Below are 27165 nucleotides of genomic sequence, written 5' to 3' on the forward strand. Positions count from 1 at the left end.
AGCATTTTTTATATTTTTTACTTTGACAAAAATTGCTTTATGTAACTTTTGATACGTTTTCTATCAATTTCATATTCACTATTTATAATTATAATTTGTGTAATACTCTATTCCTTTTTATATAAATACTTTTTCCACTTAGGCTATAAGTTTAAAAAATGTCCCAGATTTAATGTCACGAACACCAAATTTGACTTCCATGATTTTTTACCTAGAAAATGCACCATTCTCCATAAATCACTGATGCACAAATAAGGAATGTTCAAGAAACTTGGAAACAATTATTATTAAGAACAAGAAAAAGTGTTTATTGTGTTTCGTTCAAAACTGTACAGGTTTTATAACGCTCATCAAATTCTACTCACATTATGAACAATCTACTCTTTTGCATTTACCGAATAAAAAATAATCATTACAAATGTTATTTTATTCATCAATCACTGCCATCTTTACACTCCATGAACATAACATAGTCTATACAAATACTCAATATCATACTGTGAATTGATGATAAAAATACAGTAGTTGGATCATTTTCAAAATAGATCATTTACGAGAGTGAATTATTTACCAGCTCTCTTTATGTATAGGCTACTATAAAAGGAAGCATATTATTTTAAAAATTTGCCAAGCAAGAAACAGTTTGGCATACATAAATAGAAACCTGCTTACAATTATCCAGACCATACAATTTATTGTCTCAACATGCTCCTCCTACTATTATAAATTCAAAAATAAAATTATTGATAAAGCTTATCTCATAATATCAATTATTCAATTCAATTTTTGATTCAAACAACAGCAGATCAACTGTGGAGTTAAACAACGAAGTATGATATTTGAATAAACATTTTTTTCTCAATTGATGGCTCAGAAGCAGACGAGATAGTCAGATTTGATAAATATGTCTCCTTTGATTTGAAAAATCCCCTCGCCTCGATTATACAACGTTCCAGTTATGGGTATGGTATCTCCACAACGACCTCAGCCCCAAGGTCAAAGTTGAACTGCTTTTATTTATACATTGATACATACAATATTATTCTCAATTATGAATGATAATTTGTGGAGCAACTAATGGAAGTAGATCCCCCCAAAAAATATTTTAAAAAGTATTTCTTTTCAATCAATCAATTCATTTATTTCACAAACAAATATAATACAAAATAACAAAGAAAGTTATAAAAGTGGACAACCCTAGGTATAAGCCCGATTGGTATTATTTAGGCTTGAAATTCACCTATGGGGCTATTAGGCTTGAAATTCACCTAGGCTTGACAAATCACCTATCAAATGGGAGTATTCCCAATATTATGATATTATATATCTATTATTATATATTATATCTCGTATATTATCGATGCCTTCAATTTCCTCCTCGATTTCGACCTTATTTTTGTGATTTCCAACTCCCGAACATATCGTTTACGATTTTGTTACCACGAATGAAGGATATCAACAGTGAAGCTTCCAAGGGGGGGGGTTTGAATTCGAAATATCTGTTCCGTTATTGCAACTACTCGTAAGTTTATCGAGGAATAAGGCATAAGAATTAACAAACACAACAATAGAATCCCCATATCATTGTAATACAAACATATGTTACAGATGCCTTCAATTTCCTTTTTGGTTTCGGCCTCATTTTTACTCTCCTTGCCCTATTACCATAGGTAAGGGAAGTATTGCTCTCCGAAAAAATTAAGGTACCCCAATTTTTAAAGTTCTATACGTTTCAAGGTCCTCTGAGTCCAAAAAAGTGGTTTTTAGGTATTGGCATAGAGAAACATTAGCGTAAGTAGATATCCCATGGCATAGGGAATTTATGTCGCAACTTTTACTGTTATCTCAAGCCGATTACTGTCGATTATTGTCAATTTTTACTGTTTTGTTGGGGCGATAGTGTATGAACGGCACAATTTGAGAAACTACCAGCGTCACATAGCTGCATAGGAAAGAATTATGTGAACTATCGACATGGGATAACAGTAAAACTTGCGACATAAACGCCCTATACCATGGGATATCTACTATGCTATCGTTTCTCTATGGTATTGGTCTGTATATGTGTGTATGTGTACGATATCTCATCTCCTAATTAACGGAATGACTTGAAATTTGGAACTTAAGGTGCTTACAATATAAGGATCCAACACGAACAATTTTGATCAAATGCAATGCAAGATGGAGGCTGAAATGTTGTCAAAAACAGGGGTTTTCGTGATTTTCTCGAAAACGGCTCCAACGATTTTGATTAAATTTATACCTTAAATAGTCATCGATAAGCTCTATCAACTGCCACAAGTCCCATATCTGTAAAAATTTCAGGAGCTCCGCCTCATCTATGCAAAGTTTGATTTTAGATTCCCAATTATCTGGCTTCAGATATAATTTAAACAAAAATTTCAAGTGGAAAAGATTGAGCATGAAAATCTCTACAATTAATGTTTAGTGGCATTTTCACTAAACATTAATTGATTATTCAATTGCAAACTGTTGGCAACTGTCGATTCTATTAAATCATTCACTATGAAAAGATAGCAGACCTCGTGTGTCTCCAGCGTTATTGTCCTGTCACCAGCTGGCTCAGATCTTTGAATAGTAGACTTGAGATGCGCGTGAACACTAGCTTCAGGTGATCAATTTTCATAACGGCAAGGAAAGTTGTGTGATCGCCACACCAGATTTCCTGTCTTCCAAACCCCGAACATATAAGATTTTGTCACCGCGAAATCGGATATCGGCAATGGCGGTCCCAGGAACGGGAAATGGGACAAATAACGGACGGGGGGGGATTTGAATAAAATAAAAATAATCATACACTTGAGATAATAGTAAACTATGGAGCGGTTTGTCCTCAGTCTTCAACTCGTATCTTCTAGTCTTCAGATTCCAAAACTCTATACTCGAAATTCGACTATAAACGTCTTAATAATATAATTAAATAAGAAATTTAATAAAGTAGATAATATCATATACATGATAATATTCTTTGACTGTTGAAGTATGATTTGTGACTGAGAAGGTGAATGAATATTTATACTAACATTATCTACAATATTTTAGGAGATATTATTATCTATAACTAGCTGACTCGGCAAACATCGTACCGCCAAAAAGTCAATGTATCTCATGTCGTACTTGACTTTATTTGGTGAATCATGAAATTTATCTGACAATCAATATTTTCATTTACATCTCAATATGGACTTCCTATGTGTTTAGTCATGCAGCATTTATTATTCCGAAAACATATTCTTCTCAATCAATTGGTAGTAATATCTATTAGTGTTCAATTAAAAAAGATAGATAGGTTAAATCAGTGTTTCAAATATGAATTTAAAGCGTTCATAGTTGTTGATTGTCAATAGATGGTCCAGGAATATATGATATATGATGAATCACACTGAATTCCATATTCTTTCCATCTTCCATTTTAGGATGAATATCAGCTAAGCTAAATTGAAAAAAATAGTAAATTATTCAGTAATTGATGAATGCAATATGAACAACTCTTTTTCATGGGATGATAGATTTTTCCAACATTTTCCAGATTCAATGATAGAGGGGACTGATAATGTTATTTGTATAGGTCTTCTAAGGAGCCATTATCTACAGCTGGTACCAATCAACTACACTTCAACTCCAAACTACTCTATTAAGCACGGGTGACCTGTTTATTACAGCTGGTAACTTTAGAAATCATATTATCACAACATGATCTTGAATCATGATCATCTTTCCGTTCTTCGGTAGCCACTTGGCCGGCAAGTACGAAAACATAGGTCTGTAAAATGGATTAATAAATAATTACTATTAGCCCCCCTATTAAAATTTTTGGTCAGAAACCATCCCCAATATTCACACAACATATTCCCAAAGTTTCATGCCGTTCTGTCAAGTAATTTTCAAGTCTATACGAAACAAACACACATACAGACATTCATTTATAGATATAATAAAGGAATGAATTGGCAAGCACAATAATAATTTAAGATAGAATTGTTAACCAAACAGCCATTTCAGTAACGCATTCAATGAATGACCATAAAATTATTATCGTGATGCAACAAACTTATCCAATCAAAGAAGATTTTTTTATAAAATCTCAACTATATGACGCCACTCAGAGCCAATCTTAGTATAGTATATCACCTTTTCATCAAAGAATATAAATAAGGAATCAAAACTATTAATAGAGCATAATTAATTGAGCCTCCCTATCCATGAATATTGATTGTAGAATTATTCAAGCTAAAAACTAATATAGGAGTAAAGTACTATTGATATATTACAGTGACTGAATAAAAATACTAGATATAGTCCAACAACAGACTTATTATCACCATTATCAATTAGACTTATTAGACCATTATCAATCTCTGGTAAACCAATCGCTGAGTTATGGTGTAATGGTGTAGCAACCGAAACCGGCATCTATATTTTTAATAAATCTGTGATATGACAATATTAATTTAATCCTCTTATTCAGTATGGATAACTACCACAAAATCGACATCGACAATAATCAGGAAGTGAGAAACGGTACAGTGAGTTTAACTATTTTAACAATGTGGACAAAATAATTCCAAAACTATTGAAGCTAATAAATAACATGGAAGTACAAAAGTGAATGAAGTCTGGTAAACGATGTACCTTGTACGTCTAAAAATTTACAGTTATAAAAATATGATTATAATTCATTCAAAACCATCGTAATTTGATTTTATGGGAAGAGATGTTGTGATATTTCTCCATATTTAAAACAATAATACATTGATGATACATTGTTAATACACTGATTTGTATTTATTCAAAAATAATTTAAATTACAATTAATTAAAAGAATAAGAAATTGATGTCAATAACACTATACTTATTGAAAAATAATTTATGGCATCACCTGCCACAAATTCAGCTGTATTGATACTTATTCTTTACGAAACAGGAAATAAATTTTTCATGAATTCCATTTCACCTGATTGGTTTTGAATAGTGGTATTGACAACAATCGATGTCCTATTCTTTTTATCATCTATTATCACTCATTACATAATTCCGATAAATACGAATACGTACCGTTATCAGAGTAACATACTTTAAATCACTCACACATAAACATACCATCCAGTCGTTTACATTTTACAAATCGTTGATTAATGAAAAAGTTCGAGGTAAATATCTCTAAAATTTACATAAAATAAACTTGACCTAAAAGCCACCACAAACGTGTCCTCAATCTGTTGTAATGTCCAGAGAATTCAGAATTACCACCATAAGTATAACTGCTCAATTACTTTTTACAGGCATGGACCAAGTTCTGCAACAGACATTACAGCAATGCATAAGTAGGATATTACACAAAGATCAAAACAGACAAGACATTGTTCGAACTCACAAATTTATTGAAAGAGGCCACGGTAGATAGTTGAAAGCTGTTAAGCCCTGCACACACACACACACACACACACACACATAGATTTTTGTTCGTACAATATTTTGCCGTCATTATGAATTCTATGAGATTAAATGGAACTTGACAACGTCATCTGCTTAATCTAATAGAATTTATAAGAACGGCAAAATATAGTGATATGATAAACCATATGTTTTCGTTGTCATTGATTCATTCATAAGGGGTGCAATTTGTTGTAGTACACAAAAGAGATCGAATAGAGTGAAGTGCATCAGGCAACACTTCCTCCCATCGATTTGAATCAAGTCCTCGTGATCTTAGAGCTAGTGTTATTGCTTTCCATATAATTCCATTATATCGCTCTACTTGACCATTCCCTCTCGGATTGTAAGGCGTTGATCTACTAGTTGCTATCCCTTTTGAGCCAAGAAAGCTCTTCAACTCAGTTGACATGAAGGATGTTCCTCTGTCTGTGTGAATATAGCTTGGAAGGCCAAACATTGATATTAATGAGACCAGGCAATTTATGACTGTTCTCGCAGTCATGTCTGGACAAGGAAATACAAAAGGGAATCTTGAGTACTCATCAACCATCACCAGTAGGTATTTATTTCTTGTTTTTGATTGTACGGGTCCTTTGAAGTCCATATTAATTCGTTCAAAAGGTTTTGTTGCCTTTATGAGATTTCCTTTTGTCTTCATATACTGTGGTTTTATTTCAGAGCAAATTGCACAATTGGAGCAAATTTTCCTTACATCATCTACAGTATAGGGGAGATTTTTCATTCTGAGCCAGTGGTAGAAACGAGTTACACCAGGGTGACAAAGTTCATCATGGTATTTTGCCAAAGCTGAGTTCAATGTTGAACAACCAGCTGTAATACATATACGAGAGAGTGCATCAGCTGGTGCATTTTCTTTTCCAGGTCTGTAGACTATGTTGAATTTGTATTCAGATAATTCTAGGCGCCACCTTTGTATCTTTTCATTTTTTATTTTTCTATTGTGTTGAGTGCCAAACATGAATGTGACTGATTTTTGGTCAGTGATCAAAGTGAATTGTTTTCGTAGTAAATAGTGTCTCCATTTTCTTATAGACTCCACAATGGCATAGTCTTCTTTCTCAACAGCTGAATGCCTGGTTTCACTTTGGGACAAAGTTCGTGAGAAAAAGGCTACTGGTCGAGAATTTTGTGTTAATGTTGCACCAATTGCAAAATCTGATGCATCTGTCTCAATTATGAATGGTACATTTTCATCAACAAAGAGCAGTACCGCGGAAGCAATTTCATTTTTCAACAATTCCAAAGTTTCCATCTGATCTTGAGATAGAGGGAATTTCTGTATGTGGACAAGGGGGTGAATCTTTTGAGAAAAGTTTTTAATCCATCGGGAGTAATGAGCCAGTAATCCCATGAGTCGTTTCATTTCTTTAGCATTTCTTGGGGGTGGAAAGTTCATGAGTGGTGCAAGGCGTTCTGGGTCAGGTTTAATTTCTCCATGTTTTATCTCATACCCAAGGAACTTCAATGATTTTTTTGAAAATTTACATTTTTCTTCATTTATAGTCAAGCCATACAATTCAATTACTTGTTGAAATTTCTTAAGATTTCTGTCATGTTCTTCTTGATCTGAACCGCAAATGACAACATCATCCAAATAGGCAAAGCAGTCGTTCAAATTCTCTCTTTCTATAAGTCCGTTATTGTACGTTGGAAGGCAGCTACTCCATTGGTTACTCCGAATGGTATTCGTTTGAACTGATAAAGTTTTCGGCCTACTTCAAAGGCAGTGTAATGTCGTTCATTCTCAAGAATCGGTATTTGATGGTAAGCTGACTTGAAATCTACAGTACTAAAAATGTTGTACTTGGCAATTGTGTTTACAAGATCTTCGATCAATGGGAGAGGGTATGCGTCTAAATTTTGAATTTATTAATAGTCTGTGAATAGTCTATGACCATTCGTTTCTTCTGTCCATTGGTTACAATGAAAGGCTGGGCACGCCAACTGGACTGGCTTTCCTCAATTATTCCTTCTGTAAGGAGGCGATTGACCTCATTCTTCATGAATTCATAGTCATCTTGTGGGTGTCTTCTGGATCGGGTAGTTATTGGGTGGCAATCGGGAGTCAAGTCATTGAAAAGGGAACATGGTTTTATCATGGCCTCCACCAAGAGGCAATCTTTCAAGGGTGGTGTGGTTGTAGAATTATTATCTATTACAAGAGGCTGTTTATTACCATTGAATGCTAAACTTATTGTAGAGTGATTCATCAAAAAATCGTGACCAAGTATCACATTGCAACAGCATTCTTTTAATACCAAGAGTTTAATATTGTTGTATTCATTTCCTTTGTACACAATATTGCTATAAACACATGCTTTTGTAGCGGTGTTATGTTGAACAGATGCAAATCTTATAAAACAAGAATCTGATGCAGTTTTAAATTTATTTGTTTTTGCAAATTTTTCATCAATAAAACTGGCAACACTTCCGGTATCAATAAGAGCTGGTGTATTTATTCCATTCACCGAAACAATAATTGTAGCTTTAGAAAGATTACTGGCTATACCAGCTGCAGTAATAGTTGACGTAGTTAGTTTTTCTTTGAGCGTTTTACTTTTACACACATGGGAAAAGTGTCCAATTCGGGAACATTTATGACAAGTCTTTCCTATTGCAGGACATTCTTGAGAATTTGAGTGTTTTTTATATCCGCAACGTTGGCATTGAACGGATTTCTCTACAATTGCCTGTCGATTTTGGGTTACAGCATTAACATCTGAGAAAGATTCACTCAAGCTTATGTTTTTATTTTCTTCAACAGAGTTTGTATAACAAGTACTTTTAAAGGAGTCGGCATATGTTCTATGAACAAAAATCGATGTGTGTGTAGCTAGCCTTAAGAAGAGATAAAACTATCAATAATGAGGTTCATGTGATTGAGAAAATTAGAAGAAAAATCAAATTTATAAACGAATAAAGCTTGAAAAAATTACAATAAAATGATGTGACCAATAGAAATACAGTAGAGCACCGGTTATCAGGATGACCGGTTATCTGGACGTCCACTGGCAGAAGTAAACAAATTTAAATCCCCTAAAGCCCTAACCCAAGGTCTATAAATACAGGTTATGACACTCGTGTTCCTTATGGAGCGGCCATTTTATGGGGTCTTTATGGCGGTACATTTGAAAATCCAATCCAATTCAATTTTCTCATAACCAAATTATGCATTTTAAAAACAATATTCTAGTTCAGATAATATGTGAATTCAGGTTTTTATTTTTATATTTATTTATTATTAAAAATTGTTCTTATTCTTGTAACTTGAGGATTATGATTCATAAGGCATTGGGACAAGACAGAAATATGCGAGGCCAACTTCAAACTTAAAAAAATGTTTCAAGTTCCCGATCAATTAAATCTAAAAATCAACAATTCAGTTCCTAGTTGGAATTTAAATATTATTATTCTGTCAGAACAATTTTTTTTTTACAATTCAAAGCCAAGCAATATCCCTTGAACAAAATAACACATCATGTTGTTCAATCTATAATGATAACAGCTGAAAAATTTGAAAATTGGTGAACTGGAACCCCATAAAATGGCGATTTTGCAATGCATCACAGGATTGTGTCATGACCTGTATTTATAGACCTTGCCCTAACCGAATATTTTTTCAAGCAGATAATTGGTCTGCCGCAATCGTGCTGCAGTACTGTACCTTATACACAACATGGTGTATATTTTAACGAATGAAAGATACATTGATTATACATTGTTTATACATAGGTTACACTATCATTCTCAACTATGAATGATTGGGAAAGGAACAACAGGCTTAAAGCCCATAACTGTTCCTTTCCCAAATTTGAATAGAAATTTTCCAAAAATTGGTTATGAAGTCGTATTACTAGCTAAACGTACTATTAAGTAAGTACTGTAGAGCAGAATGCAAAGTTTTAATTACTTCTTAACATGAGAGCGAGGTTGAAATCGAGTTGAATTCGATTATCCGGATTATCAGTTAACCGGACACTGTCATGCATTAATTAGTCCGGATAATCGGTGCTGTACTGTACTCCAAGAAACGGTCACCTTTGTAAATACTCACTTCTCTCTATAGAACTAAGAATGGCTCTTATGAGTTAAAACTAGTTGTGATTAAATATAATAGATAAGGGTATTTGATAAATTTTATTGTGTTTCAATACAGTTACCGTTTTTGGAACTTATCATTAAATGACAGTTTTAAGTTGTCGTTGTTGAACAAGATAAAATTTTATACAATAAATAATAAATTGCATGCAGCAGTTGATTTGTTATAGTGGCAAAAATATTTGAACAGATGTTGATCAGTTTGATGTATGGACTCTTGAATCAAATTCTATGGGTATTTATAAATTATAAAGATATAAATAGAAATATATTTATTAGCCGATAAATACTTGAAATAGTACAGTGGGCCATGTCACATATATGGATTATAACAAGGAATACGGTACATCCACATATATACATCTCAATATAACGAATACAGGTTACAACACACTTTTAAACATTAATAAATATAACATAATACTTCTAGTGATTATATAAATACTATATCAGTCAGCTTGGAAGGAGCTATTTACAATATCACAAGGGAGATCAAAGAACTCTCCAACACTGTACAGTGGGTTCTCTAAAAGCATCCTTTTCACATTTGTTTTGAAAACAGATATACTCAGATTCCTGGAACACAACGGAAATCTATTGAAAGCTCTTATTGATAGAATGTCAGATCGACACTGCAGCTTTCTCAATCTTACATACGGAACATTCAAATAATTAGCCTGTGTAGTGCCGTGCCTATGCATTTCTGATCTAAACTTCAAAGTATGCAACTCATTTTTTACATTTATCAGAAGGAGCAGCACTGGAAGGCATTGAAAGTGGCATAGATGATGACAGTTTGAATTCGTGGATTTAGAAAGCATTGTAATAGATTAATTCCATATAATGAATTAGGCAGCAAAAATGAGAATAATGAATACCAACGGAAACTCACCTCAAAGGCTTTCACATAACATCTTCGTTTGTCCTACAAACACTCCTCTTGACTTTTCCTAACACATCGGGCAACTTTTCGCTTAAAGTCTGTGTAGTTCTCTCTCCATTCTTTCTGCAAAATGATTAAAATCTTATGAAACATTTTGATATGGTAAAGATGATGACAAGTGTCTACATACAAGAAATAGCTTGAGTTATACATTGATAGTTTCTTATCTGATCTTGATAAACAACTGAGAGATATTTACAGAATGGAAAAAATTATCTTGGTGGGCGACTTGAATATAGATCTATTGCAAAACAGTAGAATATCAAATGAATATATAAGTTTGATGCAGATAAACGGTCTCAAGTCATTTATTAACAAGCCAACAAGAGTAATGAATAATACGAAAACCTGTATCGATCATATATTTTATAGAAGTGCAAAAATTAGTGAAGAAAACATTCTAGGAGTAATTCAAAAGACTTCTATAACTGATCACTATTGTACAACTTTTCACATTAGAATAGAAAAACAGGCATCTGAAAAATCGAATAATTTCATTGTAAAAATAAATTTTGACAAACTCTTAGATTTTTCTAAAAAAGAAACCTGGATAGATGAGATTTCAGAATTGGATAACTCTACTAACTTAGATAATATAGTTGACCGTTTCGTAAATAAGTTGTTATCTTATATAAAATTATCAACTAGTCAAATAGAATTAAAAAGGAGAATAGACCCTTAAAAGAATGGATAAGCTCAGGCCTGGTAAATTGTATAAGAACAAGAGACAAAATGCATAATGCCTTGAAAAAACAACCTTTTAATGTTACATTGAAAGAGAGGTATAGAGCCTATAGAAACTTATTAAATCAGCTTAATTCGAATTCTATAAAAACAAACTGAAATCATGTGAAAGAAACAATAAAAAGGTATGGAACTGCATCCAGGAAATATTAGACACAAAACGTCATAAGCTCCCCCCTGATATTGATCCTGAATTATTAAGTAATTATTTCTCACAGGTGGGAAAGACATATGCAGAAAAACTATTTGAAGAAAATGAAAATTTTCCTCAAGAAACTGGTAATAATTCTAACTTTCGACTTCTGAATTCATTTTTCATACGTCCCACAAATTATGATGAAGTTATAAATCAGATAAATAGTTTAAAAAATAGTGCTGCTCCTGGTTTCGATAATTAAGTAGCGTTTGTCTTAAAAGAATAGCCCACTTCATAGCTCTACCTCTAACTTTAATCTTCAATAAATGTATGGAAACAGGGCATTTCCCAAGTCATTTTAAAATTGCCAACATAATTCCATTACACAAGTCAGGAGATAAAACAAACCCAACCAATTATCGTCCAATTAGCCTTATAAGTAATATATCCAAAGTTTTTGAAAAAAATATTAAACAACAGGTTGTTCCATACTTGAATAAATTCAATTTAATAAACAAATATCAATATGGTTTTCAAGAAAATAAATGCACTGAGGATGCCATGGCTGAACTTGTAAATATAATAACGAATAACTATAAGTCAAATAAAAAAACTTTAGCTGTATTCCTGGACCTGGCTAAGGCGTATGACACCATCCCTCATTCAAACCTGCTTGAAAAACTTGAAGGAAATGGCTTTCGTGGTCCAGTATTACGACTCTCCTAGTATTTCACTCTTAGTACTTCTTCTTTTCGGATTGAAATTTTTATTTTTTTCTAGTTTCTCATACATTCCATATGTTTCTTTTTTCTTTATTATATATTTTTTCTATTTTCGACTGAATCTCAAGCCACTAATTATAGCCGACTGATTACTCGTTGCCATCGCTCAAACTACTTAGTTTTGCTGGTAATGCCAATGATAATATTATAATCGATTTTTAAATGGAAAATATTTTAATTTTAAGTTTTTGCAATGTATTGTATATGGAAATTTTTATATTTTTCACATTTGTAAAGTTTTTTTAATGATTTTGGCAATAAATATTTCTTTCTTTCTATATTTCTTTCTTTCTTATAAAGGTGATCAAGAAGTTAACGGAGGTTTTGAACCTCCGTTCAAGAGTGTCAACATACAAAAAATAACTTGAGTTATATAGGTGATCAACAAGTGAACGGAGGTTTTGAACCAGCGATTTCAGAATTTTGAATAACAGTAATGCTGGTCTACTGGCAGTTACCCTTCAACTATTCCGTTTACACAAATGAACATGGAATTCAACCGCCGTGAAATAACGTCATCACATTTGTTTTGTGGCATAGTTTCTGTAAGATTTTAACAGCGGTTGAATTTATACAAGAGTTTCCTACAGTTTCTTGTCGATATACAAGGGCAGTCGGTGAGTGCTATATACAATGTATTCCACCAAATTTGAAGTTAGGTCATTTTTAGCAGTAATAAAACAGTATTGAAATAGATCCATAAGGTTTACACTTCAAGTTGAGTCAATTTTTTAGCAGTAAAGGCTGCAGATGTATTGTAAATAGATCCATAAAGTTTAAATTTATAGTTAGGTTAATTTTTTAGCAGTAAAGCCGGAGAGGTATTGAAATAGATCCATACGGTTTACATTCAAAGTTGGGTCAATTTTTTAGCAGTAATGGCAGCAGATGTATTGAAAATGGATCCAAGGTTTAAATTTATAGTTGGGTAAATTTTCTAGCAATAAAGGCAGCAGATGTATTGAAATAGATACATACGGTTTACATTTAAAGTTGGGTCAATTTTTTAACAGTAAAGGCAGCAGATGTATTGAAAATAGATCCATAAGGTTTAAATTTATAGTTAGGTTAATTTTTTAGCAGTAATGGCAGCAGATGTATTGAAAATAGATCCATAAGGTTTAAATTTAAAGTTAGGTCAATTTTTTAGCTGTAATGGCAGCATATGTATTGAAAATAGATTCGTAAGGTTTAAATTTAAAGTTGAGTTAATTTTTTAACAGTAATGGCAGCAGATGTATTGAAATAGATCTATAAGGCTTAAATTTCAACTTAGGTTAATTTTACAACAGTAATGGCAGCAGATGATCCAGAGAAACACTTCAATATAAATGAATGAAGAATTATAAATATAATAACGAAAAATGAATCTTTGTTGTCAAACAATTATACAATTGAGAGATGTATAAATGAATCAATGATGATCGTCAGTTATCAATTATGAAACTCAATTATGTTTATCAGTTATTTTTTATGCTAATCACTTATCTATTGTTAGGACCAGTTAAGCTTATCAGTTATCTATTATGAGTTTATGAGAACCAATAATGTTCATTAATTAGTTAACATTGATTATCATGATGGCAATATTAAAAATTGCCTATTAGTTTACATCAGTTATCTGTTGTGAGGATCAATGAGATGAAGAAAGTGAATTTATTCCTCTAATAGTTGGTCAATATACGAAAGTCAGTGAAGCTATTGTACTAGCTTAGATTTGGTCATCAATGCCTATCATGGATTTTTCCATGTTCATTTGTTGTATGGAGTTCTGATCTGGGGTAATGCTCCTGGTGCTAAAGATGTATTACTGAGGCAAAAGAAGGCTCTGAGAAGAATGATTGGCATCCCATCCACTGAGTCTTGTAGGGATCATTTTGTACGGTTAGGTATACTCACTGAGCCATGTCTTTTCATTCCCAATTGTTTGCTTTTTGCTAAATACAATCTTGATAAATTAATACAAAGAAGTGATATTCATAGTCACATCACAAGAAATTATCAGCTGCAGGTAACGCAGGCTAGATTGACTAAGACTCAAATGAACTTTGATTATATGAGTATAAAATTATTTTATAAGTTAAAACTAGATGCTAGGAATGTTAGTTTTAGAAATTTTTAATTTATAATGCTCAAGTTCCTGAAAGCCTAACCACTTTATTCACTTCAAGAATAGCATGATCTGAGTATGGAGAGCCTTTTTTTTACATGACTTATTTCGCTGTTTAAATGTATTTATAGGCTATATATATTTGAGTATTATTCATGTATAGAACTCATATATTTTGTGGAAGCTAATTGTTATGTGTGTTCAGACCTCATACTGATTTGTGTGAATTGCTTCATTCTGTATTTGTCTGTGTGACTTTTGTATGATGTAACCGCCCCCGGATGGGAAAGAAGAGAGATCTCTAAAATCTAAAGAATGAGTCATGGGATCGGACAAACAACAAACTTTTGCGTTCTATTAATCTTGTAAAATTTCTATTAAATGAATTGATCTATTTCAAATTTGGACAACAAATAATCTGTATCGTTTTATTCCACATTCTATAAAACTGCCTGTAGATTTTGCTAACTGTTCGTCTGGAATTTTAACTGTTTACGATGGTAGCGTGAACTTTATTCATTTTACTACTACAATGAATAATTGGGGACACAGTCATTCAAGGGTTTTTAGCATGAGCTAGAAAATATAATGACACTAACAATCGTTCAATTTATAAACCCATCACTATTGAAATTTTCAGTAAACTATTTTTGACTCACTAATATTATACAACAAACATTCACACATTCACTTCCCTAATTATAAATAAACTATTCCAACATGATGCACAGCTAAAAATAATACATTTTAACAAATTTACACAACAAACTAACACGTTAATTTTGGGTCCTCGAGGCCCGAGGCTACCTCTGGATTTAATTGTGACTTCGGCCGCGGCTTGATTCGAACTGAACTTTTCCACGCGAATCATGTTCCCCTTCCACCAACGAGACGACGGTCCATGTGGAGACAGAGCACAATTCCGTGGGAAAGGAAAGTGCAAGTTTGAAATATTCCCAAATACTCGTGTATTTTCCATCGTTAACGGAAATACAGTTCCGTGAGAATACCTCAACCCTGCATAAAATTTGAGTCTTCCCGGACGCAAGTTAGCACACAAGAAAATTCAACTACAAGATTACTAAAGTCTCATCATTGTTAAAGTCCTAATTCTACTCGTTTTTAAATGAACCCAATCAATAAATTTATTTCAACATCATATCCATTACAATGAATATTGTATACCTATTTTGTTTCTTGATGACTATGACTATTGCACTATGTTTTTAATGACAATAAAGAATTCTATTCTAATGTTATTTATTGAAATGGCGCATAATGTAGGATTCCACTTACAGCAGCATCCACATTAGCGGGACTTTCATCGTTTGGATCAGCTAGCATTGATATCACTGAGATTAGAATTGTCTCTACTGTATGAACAGGTAACCATCGCTCAGATGCTTGCTCATAACCCCACTTATCGTCACCAGGCTCGTGAAGTATCGATATACAAACTTCGCCATTCCTGTCAACTAACAAAAAAAATTACAATTATACAATGTACGAAAGGCTGGTGTTCAACATTCAAGATTACCAATAATATACAGAGTGTTATGCAAAAGGTGGTTATCTAACCATAAATCTGCTTCAAACCTTAAGGCTGTGCAAAGGCTAAAAATAAACTTTCTACTGATGATATTTTTCAAAGTTTTTTTTATTTGTGTATCATCAAGCTATCAAAATTGTAAAGTTTTCTCGGGAAAACATTTTTTTTCTGATCATTACTTTTTGAGATATGAGCGCCTAAAGTTTAAATTTTTGGGACAGAACATTTCAAGTTCGGTAAGAGATAAATCCATGAGATTTAGAGGATAGATTCTTCATGGTATTGTTGATCTAGTAAAACAAAAATTTTCTGTAAAAATTGATTTTTGAGAAAGTTATTCAATTTGCTAAAAATTACCAAAAATAACTTTTAGTTGAGTTATTTTTGGTAAATTGAATAACTATCTTGTGAATTGATATTTACAGAAAAATGTTTGTTTTACTAGATCAACAATACCATGAAGAATCTATCCTCTAAATCTCATGGATTTATCTCTTACCGAACTTGAAATGTTCTGTCCCAAAAATTTAAACTGCAGGCGGTTATATCTCAAAAAGTAATGATCGAAAAAAAATGTTTTCCTGAGAAACCTTTTTCATTTTGATAGCTTCATGATATACAAATCGAAAAACTTGGAAAAATTTCACCAGTAGAATGTTTATTTTTAGCCTTTGCACAGCCTTGAAGGAACTTGTTTTTCGAGACCAATTTTCTCGTATTTCTTCACATACTTTAAAAATTACTGTAGTTACAGGTCTGGAAATGGTTTTATTCAATTTTTCAGTTTATTTTACATAAAGTACGCTGAATTGTACATCTTAATTAACAGCCAACAAATACCCTTGGGCTTTGTTTCAGCAGGGGAACTGATATTCAGACGAAATCTTTCATCCTGTATAACTTGGTAACTAAGCATTTTCGGACCTATGTTAATTAAAACTTTTTTCTTCTTTTCATGTGAGGAATCACGCCTTGACTTATGGGCATCTTCTTTCAGAACATATATGAATATCAGTTCAATTTTACAATCATTACACTATTATGATAAATTGTAATAAAATATTGACGAGGAATGTTGAAGCATTGTACAAGTGACTCAGCATCATTGACCCTCATTTGAAAATTAAAGTCGGTCTGTATTTGAGTTGAGCATATTCATCAATAATCAATGGATTTGTTATTTCAGTTTTACATCCACATAGCCAAACGCATTCTTTATTATTGGAAATAATTTGTCTATTGAATTTCGTTTCAAGTGTCTTCCATATGCAACTCAACCAGATATACAGAGTAGGTGAAAAGTCCGAGAACGGCTTAATATCTCATACACAAAGGTTATTTGACGGAGGGTGTGATTGGGGATCCTAATCAAATTGAAAATACTACTTTACTATGACTTAAAAAAAATGGTCCACCATCTTGGATCCGCCATATTGAATGCAACTTTATTTTTTTAAATAGGAAGGTGGAAGGATACATGATTTCGATACGAAATTACAAGAAAAAATGTATGGCGAAAACTGCATATCGATATCTCAAACTGTTCAGATGATATTCACATTATTAATCAATATCATGCATATCAGAAATGAAAAAATACATAAGTGGTATTGATTAATAATGAGAATATCTTCTAAACGATTTGAGATATCGATGTGCGGTTTTCACCATCCATTTTTTCTTGAAATTTCGTATCGAAATCATGTATCGTATGATCACCTTCGCATTCAAAAGAATAAAGTGGCGGATCCAAGATGGCGGACGAGATTTTTGAAGTCATAGTAAAGTATTATTTTCAATTTGAGAGGGATCCCCAATCACACCCACCTTGGAATCACAATCTTTTATGAGATACCAAGCCTTTCTCATATGTTTTTCTCTCCTTTCTGCTTTGAATATTATTGATTAATAATGTGAATATCTTCTGAACGGTTTGAGATATCGATGTGCGGTTTCCACCATTCATTTTTTCTTGAAATTTCGTATCGAAATCATGTATCGCATTACCACCTTCCTATTTAAAAAAAATAAAGTTGCATTCAATATGGCGGACCAGATTTTTGAAGTCATAGTAAAGTAGTATTTCCAATTTGAGTAGGATCCCCAATCACACCCACCATCAAATTACCTTTGTGTATGAGATATTAAACCGTTCTCGGACTTTTCACCCACTCTGAATAATATTGAGTGACCTGGTTGGCTCAGGTGCTCAGGTCTGGTGTCAGAGTTTTCAGGTAGCAACTGATTCACCTCAACCAGATTCAGACTAACTAAACACAATTCATGGATATAAAAAGAATTCCCTTTGCAATGTGAAATATATGAATCTAAAAAGCTCTGGTTTGTCCGATATGGCACAACAGTATTATTCAAATTAATAAACTTAACTAAGGATTCGTCCTAATAGAACAATCGATCAATAATAGGGAAGTTCTAAATAAGTTCAAACCAGAGAATAGCCATATGGATTGATTATTCTATGGTTTAAACCACCGAGACTAATTTAATGATAAACTTACTTGATACTTATAAAGTACTGAAGTATTTGATACTAATTAATAATTTATCTATAATTATTAGATAGAATTCATTATTATTTAATAGAACTAGTTTTTATTCAATTTCAATTTATTTATTTCAATACATATCTCATTAAATACAATTCATATTATATTTTAATCCTCTAGCTTTTAGCTATTTGAGGGCTATTAAGAAAAATACAATTCACATTTACTAGGTTGCAATAACTTACATAAACAAATATATAAATACATAATATATTGAATGGATATTATTAACGAAGTAAATTGGAAAATTCATAAATAATAACTTATAATATAATATAAAACATTCCTATACACCTATTAAATGATCGCTAGTCTGACTAAACTATTGTGAGCTTGCATTTTTACTGTAATTCTTTTTTTTTAAATAATTAATCTTGAAAGTACACTTGATTCAGCAAGTATATTTCCGAAACTTGTCGTGTTTTTTATGAAACATAATAAAAGGGTACTATTGATTTTCTATTATTAAACATTCAATTAGCCTAATTGAAATACTCAATTACTTAATACCACATTGATTTCTGTGGAATGACGTTTTTGAAGGTAGAATACATTGCGATTATTGCTATTTTATTCATTTATTTTTTAAAATATATTTTTTGAGGATGATGTCCACGTGAGATCTAGGCTTGTACATGAATGATGATGATTTCCACCCCTACACACAGATGTATATTTTTCTATTAAAATTGCAATTGAATTTTTTATTGTAACATTGTATTTTTTGTGGAATAGAGAATATTTGAATTCGATAATAGTAAACGAGATACATGCATCTACAAAAGTAAAATGTCGAGTAACAGATGAAAAAATTTCATAAATTGAACAACAGAATATTTTCACTCACTGTTAGGATGCCAGATTTCTGTCATGAATTTCATTTTTGGAGGCCGAAGTGGATACTCTTTAGGGAATAGTAAATGAGCTTTGAAAAATCCTCCTTCACTGAAAAATATAACAATCTTATTAATAAATATGACAGCTTATGCAGTACGGGTTACCAAATACATTAATCACGTCTGAACTACTGAGCTGATAAATTGAAATTTTGCATCAAGATTCTGAATTTGCAGAGGATGATTATAAGCCTTATTTTCATTTATATTAATTAATCAATTCTAATTTCAATGATGCAAAGATATGTAAATTATTGGCAAACATCACCTACGCGAGTGAAAAGACACATAAAATCAACAATTATTATTAAACGAAAATCCAAATTAAATGCTGTAAATCACCCAGAAGACTTCTGCTACTGCAAATATTGACAACAGGTAGATGGAAATTCAATAGCTATTATTAATTTATTAGCATTTGAATAATTGAAATATCTCAGTAATTTCCACCTATTAAATCATTAGTTCAGTGACTTCCTGAAAGCAATGGGAACTTAGACGAACTGAGATTTCGACAAACTGAGATCCATCCAAACAACTGAACTTCAAAAATTATCGAATCATCATTTACTGGCATACTAAAGGCTGTGCAAAGGCTAAAAATAAACTTTCTACTCGTGAAATTTTTCCAAGTTTTTCGATTTGTTTATCATCAAGCTATCAAAATGAAAAAGCTTTCTCAGGAAAACATTTTTTTCCGATCATTACTTTTTGAGATATGAGCGCCTGAAGTTTGAATTGTTAGGACAGAACATTTCAAATTCGGTAAGTTATATATACATGGGATTCAGAGGATAGATTCTACATGCTATTGTTGATCTAGTAAAACAAAAATTTTCTGAAAATATAAATTTTTGAAAAAGTTATTCAATTCACCAAAAATAACTCAACTAAAAGTTATTTTTAGTAAATTGAATAACTATCTTGTAAATTGATATTTAAAGAAAAAGTTTTGTTTTACTAGATCAACAATACCATGAAGAATCTATCCTCTAAATCTAATGGATTTATCTCTTACCGAATTTGAAATGTTCTGTCCCAAAAATTTAAACTTTAGGGACTCATATCTCAAAAAGTAATGTTCAGAAAAAAATGTTTTCTTGAGAAAACTTTTTCATTTTGATAGCTTCATGATATACAAATCGAAAAACGTTGAAAAATATCACCAGTAGAAAGTTTATTTTTAGCCTTTGCACAGCCTTAATGCCAGAGATTCAGTTACGTCATAGAAAGGGACTCCTCACAGAGTGATCCCTCATATTTTATAGAAACAACTTCATAGCTTTCGGACTGTTCAGGAGTACTTTAATCATATATTTTATATCCCGTTGCCGAGTACTATGTACATGTATGTCCTATGCCTATGTGACATCACATTAAAGATGTATGCGTGAATGAATAACACTTTACATATTATGTATACAGGAGAAAATGTTTTTTTTCTTTAGGACTACTTTTGAATATAAATAAAAATATAAATGTAAATATGAGTTCCATTTTTAAAGGGGTACTTGATGATGGCATTATATAGTAGAAACATTTCGTGATTAAATAATTTTAAAAAGGGTACTCAGATTTATAGTTTTATTTATAGGAGAAAAATACTTGAAAAAATTGCATTAAATGAGATATTCGATCTGTGCAATCTTTTTCAACCCAGAAGCCAGATTAAAAATATATACATATATATTCTTAAAAGTATGAATTCAGTGCTACTTTCTTTCATTTATGAAATTGAATTATAGTACCCTTTGAAATTAATATATTAGGAATACAAATTATAACAACTAGTTTCAGTGTTCAGTGTTCACACCATTGTCAGGTTTTAAAAACAAATTTCAAATAAACGATTACTAATAGTTTTGTTATTTTGAATATGATATTCAAGTAAATTATTTTAGCAGCTGCCCCTACCCATATCTGATTTATTTGAGAGTTTTTAGTTTTTTTTCGAAAATTGGGTTATGATTATCCATGTATTCTTAATCTTTTATTTTATTCATTTCAAAGGGTACAATAATATTAGATATATAATAAATTCATTATTCTCAGCTTAACAAACAATGGTTTACAGTGGGCAGTTTACAATGGTTACAGGTATGCAGTAGATACTATCCTGATTCGTTTTAGGGACACAAGAAGACAACATTAATAATAAGATGGGACAGTAATCAATCTCAATGTTCCACATTACCAACTATACATTGAGAAATGGATTAAAAAAGCAACGCAGTGAAGTAGGTTGGGTTGATTTTGAAAAATGTATTCCTCATGGAGGACTTCTTAACAAAAAGCTTGTATTTTCACGATTCGCTAACAGCCTTCAAAAGAGTTGCGGAAGAGTTGAATTGGAGTTTCATTCTCAATATATAAGAAACAAGGGTATGAATGAAAATATAAATCTGAGAACCTTTTCAATTTATTTCGTCACTACATGTTTCGGCTACTAATGTCATTTTCAAGTGATAAGAAAATAAATTTATAAAAGTGAATAAATAAGTGATTTATTTTCTAATCACTTGAAAATGGCATTAGTAGCCGAAAATGTCGTGACGAAATAAATTGAAAAGGGTACTCAGATTTAATTTTTTATTTATATTCAAAAGTAGCCCTAAAGAAAAAAGAGAAGAAACAAAGAGAATAAGAAATTAATAATGAACAATGATATACAATGAGCCAAATCAATTGAGAACATTAACAACCTAGGTTTCTAAACATATATTCAACTATAACAATAAAAAATACTACAGATAGAAATGCTGTGAAGTGTGAAGTAAAATAATTCAAAAAATGTAGATCACATCTTATTCCAATGATCAATAAGTGATATCAACTGATTAATAATAATAACAATAAATATTTGCCTTTGGCAGAGGAGATAAAGGATATGTGGAAGCAAGAGAGAGTGATGATAGTGCCTTTGATAATGTCAGCTACAGGTGTTATACCAGAGAAACTGCCCGAAAGGTTGCACAGTTTGAGACTGCCTGTATGGGTGCAAAATTTAATGCAGAAGCAGTAATACTTTGCACGACATCGCTGGTAAGAAGTTTCCTTAATACACTAAGATAAAAAAGGTGCCATTTTGTTAAATAAACCAACGACACTTTATTATGGCCCATGAAAATGAAGATAAAAGAGAGAATAATAATACTGACTATATATGACAGAATCATGTTAGAACAGAGCTAACCTAACTGCTGTGAAAATGTAATGACCGTAATGGACTAGTCGCAGTAACGATAATAACCTTAATAACGGTTTTCAATTGGAGGGGGGAATCCTTAAATATATTTACGTTCGAGCTATGCCTATGGTAACATTGAACTACATAGTTATTATCTTTTCTAAATTAATAATACATGTTTGATACATTTTTGTTCACCTATTGAGTTATTATTTGTTGACTGAATTAATCTAAAACCTCAGATTATCTGAAGAATCAATAAACGCTGAAATACAATTCCAGGTGTGCATTCAAAATCAAGACTAACTTAGGAAAGTGGATAATTATCAACTGTATCTAGGACTTACATATCCAATTGTAGCTTGGAGATAAATCAGCTGACAAATAGCTCTGAATTGACAATTCCTTCATAACTGGTTCATATTTTGCACAGAAATTTGCCAGAGGTGATAGGGAAGTGGAGACGTTTAGTTTTGGAAGAGGGTGGACAGGTGGCTGTACCAGATTGGTTGGGAAGCATCTGAAGTCTTATTATCCAGTCTTATTATACTCGATGACCAATAAATTTTTAATCAATGCTAAAAGTTTCCATTGATTGGTCACCCCTACACACGGTTGTATAGTCTTTGTAGGGGTGTTCCATTCATTTTTCTACAATTGTAATATTCATTGAAACGGTGCATTTTTTGTAAAATAAAAAATATTTGAATTTCAATATATTATTTTAAATTATATATCTTCTTTGACTGTTTTGCTTTCCTGGTTAATGCTCTTTCTTCAGGCTGGGAGCCCGCCCAGCTGCAGCAGTATACAATCAATTTATTATTTAAACTGGAATTTTTGATTAATAATTAATCTTAAGTACTTATCCATTCATAAAACTTTATACTATCACTATAATTCTCATTTTTATAATCATAATTCAGATAGATCTTCATAATAAAGAATATTATATTCTTTATAACTTTCAAGAACCTTATTATAAGATTCATTACACAAAGCCATTATACAGGTAAGATATTATTATCCAATTAGAGATTATCGGAGAAATCACACCAAGCAGAGCTCATGTGAAATACTGAAGTAAAAAATCTGGAGTAGTACACTCACACAACTTTCCTTGCTCATTGAACTGTAAGCCTCATTCTTAAACGAGAATAATTTAGGGGAATAACATAATAAAGATTGGCGGCAACATATTTGAAACTACGATCAGACTACTGTATATGTGTATATATACTTATTGTTTTCAGAGTACTTTTTCCTTTGTGTAAATTGTGAAATTCGATGATTTTTTTAAAAGTAGTCAAAAAAGCTGTTCTACAGATGAAATATCTCGACTATGTGTTCTTTTTATAAACTGCTCTACCTACCTACCTCAAGCACGAGAGGGAGGTTACAAAGTCCATTTCTCAAAGATGAGGTGGACCCCCCATTAATTTCCCATGAAGGAGACTCATGCCAGTTGATAGAGCTGATAAATAACTATACAGGTTATGAATTTGAAAAAATCGTTGGAGCCGTTTTCGAAAAAACCGTGAAAAACATTATTTTTTTTTAGTAATTATCCGCCATTTTTCCGCCATCTTGAATTGAATTTTATTGAATTTCTTATTGTCGGATCCTCATGGTATAAGGAACTTAAGTTTAGCATTTCAAGTCAATCGGTTAATTAGGAATGGAGTAATCGTGTTCACATACATACACACACAGACAAACACCCAAAAAAAATGTTTTTGGACTCAGGGGACCTTGAAACGTATAGAAAACTTGAAATTAGGGTAGGCCTACCTTATTTTTTTTGGAAAGCAATACTTTCCTTACCTATGGTAATAGGGCAAGGAAAGTAAAAAATACGAAAACATGCTGTTGTCTAATTGCAGTTAATGAGTTATTCAGAGAAAAGTCTGTGGTCGGTAACTCTATCAGCCAATGACCATTCACTATCCAATCTGTTGTTTAACATTCCATGAATGGAGTTGTTGGATGTTGGAAGTCTAGTCGGACGAGTTGGATCAACTATAAAGGTGTAATACGGAGGTCCAACATCCGACTAGCCTTTGATTCCCATCGACTAGACTGAAGTAGGAGAAAAAGTCGGTGCGTGAGTGGTCTAACGAACCGACTAGCGGTCCAACAAGTTGTGTACTAGTCGGATAATGAATGGTCTGATTTAGCCGCTAAGAGCAGACATTATTTAATAACGCGGAACTCCTTCCTACAAGATGCATACTGTAGTGTATAGTGAGGTCCACGTTATAATGACAGTATTTGATTAACATTGGTGTTGGTATCCTTGTCTATCATTCGACAAAGCAGGTAGCACTATCCTTTTCTAGCTCTGCAACGATGTCAAATCTGTTTTTGACAATGTAGAAATATAATTGAGGAAGAGAACCGACAACGCTGTTCTTTTATCTTAATTCACAGTCATTATAAAGTGGACCTCCTATAGTAGGGGGATTCCAAAAATGTTGTATTTCACAATCGTGTATCATGTTTTTGGAAAATAAATTTGAATTTTAATATAATATTAATACTATTCAACAAAAGAATACAACGTGTATTGTACGTACTATAATGTGTCAGGAGGGCCAATGATGAGAACCTCCCATCTGTAGATATCATTGTCATCTATCAAACCGGCTGAGAACCCTTCTACAGGATTCTTGTTCAGTTCTGAAAAAGGAGAAGAACATTATTACATGTTTCCATTATTCAAACAAAAGAGCACTTCTGTTTATTCACCTCAGAAGAGCACTTACCGATTTCTCACCGACACGACAGAAAGCTCTCCGATTGTCGTCTGATTGTCGATGCGCCAACCAGTCAGCCAAACGGAGAACATTCTGTCCTCCTTCTGAGTTTGTGACAATTATGGGAACAGCCTAATATACTCAGTTTTTTCATTCAAATAATATGATCCCCAAACAAATCTTTAGAATTATCAAATAACAACACACATATGTTGTCAAATTCTACACAGTTCAGCTTGAAAATGTGACCTTTGTGGTCACTAAACCATGGTCCTGTACCAAATACAAATATGTAGAATTTGATAACATATGTGTGTTTTTATTTAATTATGGGACGGTTCTACAATATTGACAGTGACTCAGTCGAATCTTTAGAATTATCATTGTAAAAAATTAATGTTTCCGTGATTCTCTCCAACTCTGTTTTACACCACCAGAGCTACTTTTTAGCTACTTTTGGGCCACTGTATATTTATAATAAATATTTACTGATACATCAATCGATTACTACTAATAATTAATATTTTTGTATTAAAACTTCAAATAAGAAAAATGAAGCATTATACCACAATTTTGAATATAATATTTATGAGGAAAGCCCCTGGACCCCCTAGGAGGAATTTCATACCCCCCCCCAAATATAACTCATGGTTCTTGCCCCCCCCCCTAGCATTTGGGTGAAATGGCGCCACTATAGTGAGGTCCACGTTATAATGACAGTATTTGATCAACTTTGGTTTTGCTATCCTTGTCTATTATTCGACAAAGCTGGTGGTACTATCCTTTTCTAGGTCCACAACGATGTCAATATTATGTTTTTGACAGTGTGGAAATATAATTAATCAATGCAGAGAATCGGCATCGCTATTCTTCCATCTTTATCCACTGTCATTATAACGTGGACCTCATTATAGTTTCTACTTCAAACTATCGTTGCATATTTTCAAGCGGAAAGAGGGAGGCTCAGAAGAAATTCTAACCTCTCATCTTAGGTTAATGCACATGGCATTACCCAAAACACTATGATGGACAACGACAGAAGTAATGAGATGTTGATGAGTAACTCTAATTAGTGTTGCAGCTTATAAAATAATTTCATTGAATGTAAATGAACGGGGTACACTTTAAACCACGTTTTAGGTTGGGTTTACTCTGTTCCTCTGTACGACTTACAACTATATATTCAAGTAATGATAGCGTGGACTTTACAACGAGATTTAAGAATTCCAGCGTTTAATGTATATCAACTGTATAGCAGTTCTATTTATAATGACAACCTTAAATTCAAGAAATCATCGACTGCATTGTCATTATTGTGCTGGATAGAAACATTATAGGACATAATGTACATTATAGGACATATTTTCAAAAAAGTTGTTATTACCTGCCAATTGCTTCCGTAGTAAAAGAGCTGACTGTGGCTCTGACATTAAAGATAAGTTTTTAAAAAAATATCACAAGAAGAATAAATTTTTAGAAAATGGCTATTTAGACGGAAGCTTTTGCCTTCTGGCCGCTGCTTCAACACCCACAGCATGCGCAAATAGGGATGGCGGATGGCAACACAATATCGACATAAAGAGATTATCGATACTTCGGACCTAATATATCGATATATTAGCTTCTATTGTCACAATGAATATTTTTTATATGCATACGCATGTGCAGTTGATGTTTTCCTTGATGGAAAACATTTTCGTTCCCTCTTATTATCTAAAGTTACCAAAACACTTCGAATAATACCACCAGATCGTCATTTAAATGCAAAAACCTAACCCCCTATAGTGAGGTCCACGTTATAATGGCAGTGGATAACGATATAGTAGGGTCCACGTTATAATGGCAGTGAATAAAGATAGAAGAACAGCGTTGCCTATTCTCTGCCTTAATTAATTATATTTCTACACTGTCAAAAACAT

General features: G+C 32.4%; 1 protein-coding gene across 1 annotated transcript; it reads right to left on the reverse strand.

Moving 5' to 3' along the window:
* Window positions 1-281: 281 nt before the first annotated feature.
* On the reverse strand, window positions 282-26798 carry LOC111046590 (ubiquitin-conjugating enzyme E2 G1). The gene is made up of 6 exons (XM_022332170.2): window positions 26631-26798; window positions 25067-25169; window positions 19255-19352; window positions 15588-15766; window positions 10469-10582; window positions 282-5317 (listed from the first exon to the last, which is right to left on the reverse strand). Exons 1-5 carry the CDS (start codon window positions 26674-26676, stop codon window positions 10502-10504), a joined length of 507 nt encoding a protein of 168 aa, XP_022187862.2. The 5' UTR covers window positions 26677-26798; the 3' UTR covers window positions 282-5317; window positions 10469-10501.
* Between the last annotated feature and the right edge of the window lie 367 nt (window positions 26799-27165).

This window comes from Nilaparvata lugens, chromosome X (genome assembly GCF_014356525.2).
Source record: "Nilaparvata lugens isolate BPH chromosome X, ASM1435652v1, whole genome shotgun sequence".
NCBI classification, from domain to species: Eukaryota; Metazoa; Arthropoda; class Insecta; order Hemiptera; family Delphacidae; genus Nilaparvata; species Nilaparvata lugens.

Bases quoted from the DNA above. Each gene is read 5' to 3' on its own strand.
- LOC111046590 (XM_022332170.2), bottom strand. From the start codon at position 26,676: ATGTCAGAGCCACAGTCAGCTCTTTTACTACGGAAGCAATTGGCAG. The intron at 25,170-26,630 runs GTAATAACAACT...CTCCTTTTTCAG, and splicing joins ACTACGGAAGCAATTGGCAG to AACTGAACAAGAATCCTGTA. The intron at 10,583-15,587 runs GTAAGTGGAATC...ATCATTTTGCAG, and splicing joins CCGCTAATGTGGATGCTGCT to AAAGAATGGAGAGAGAACTA.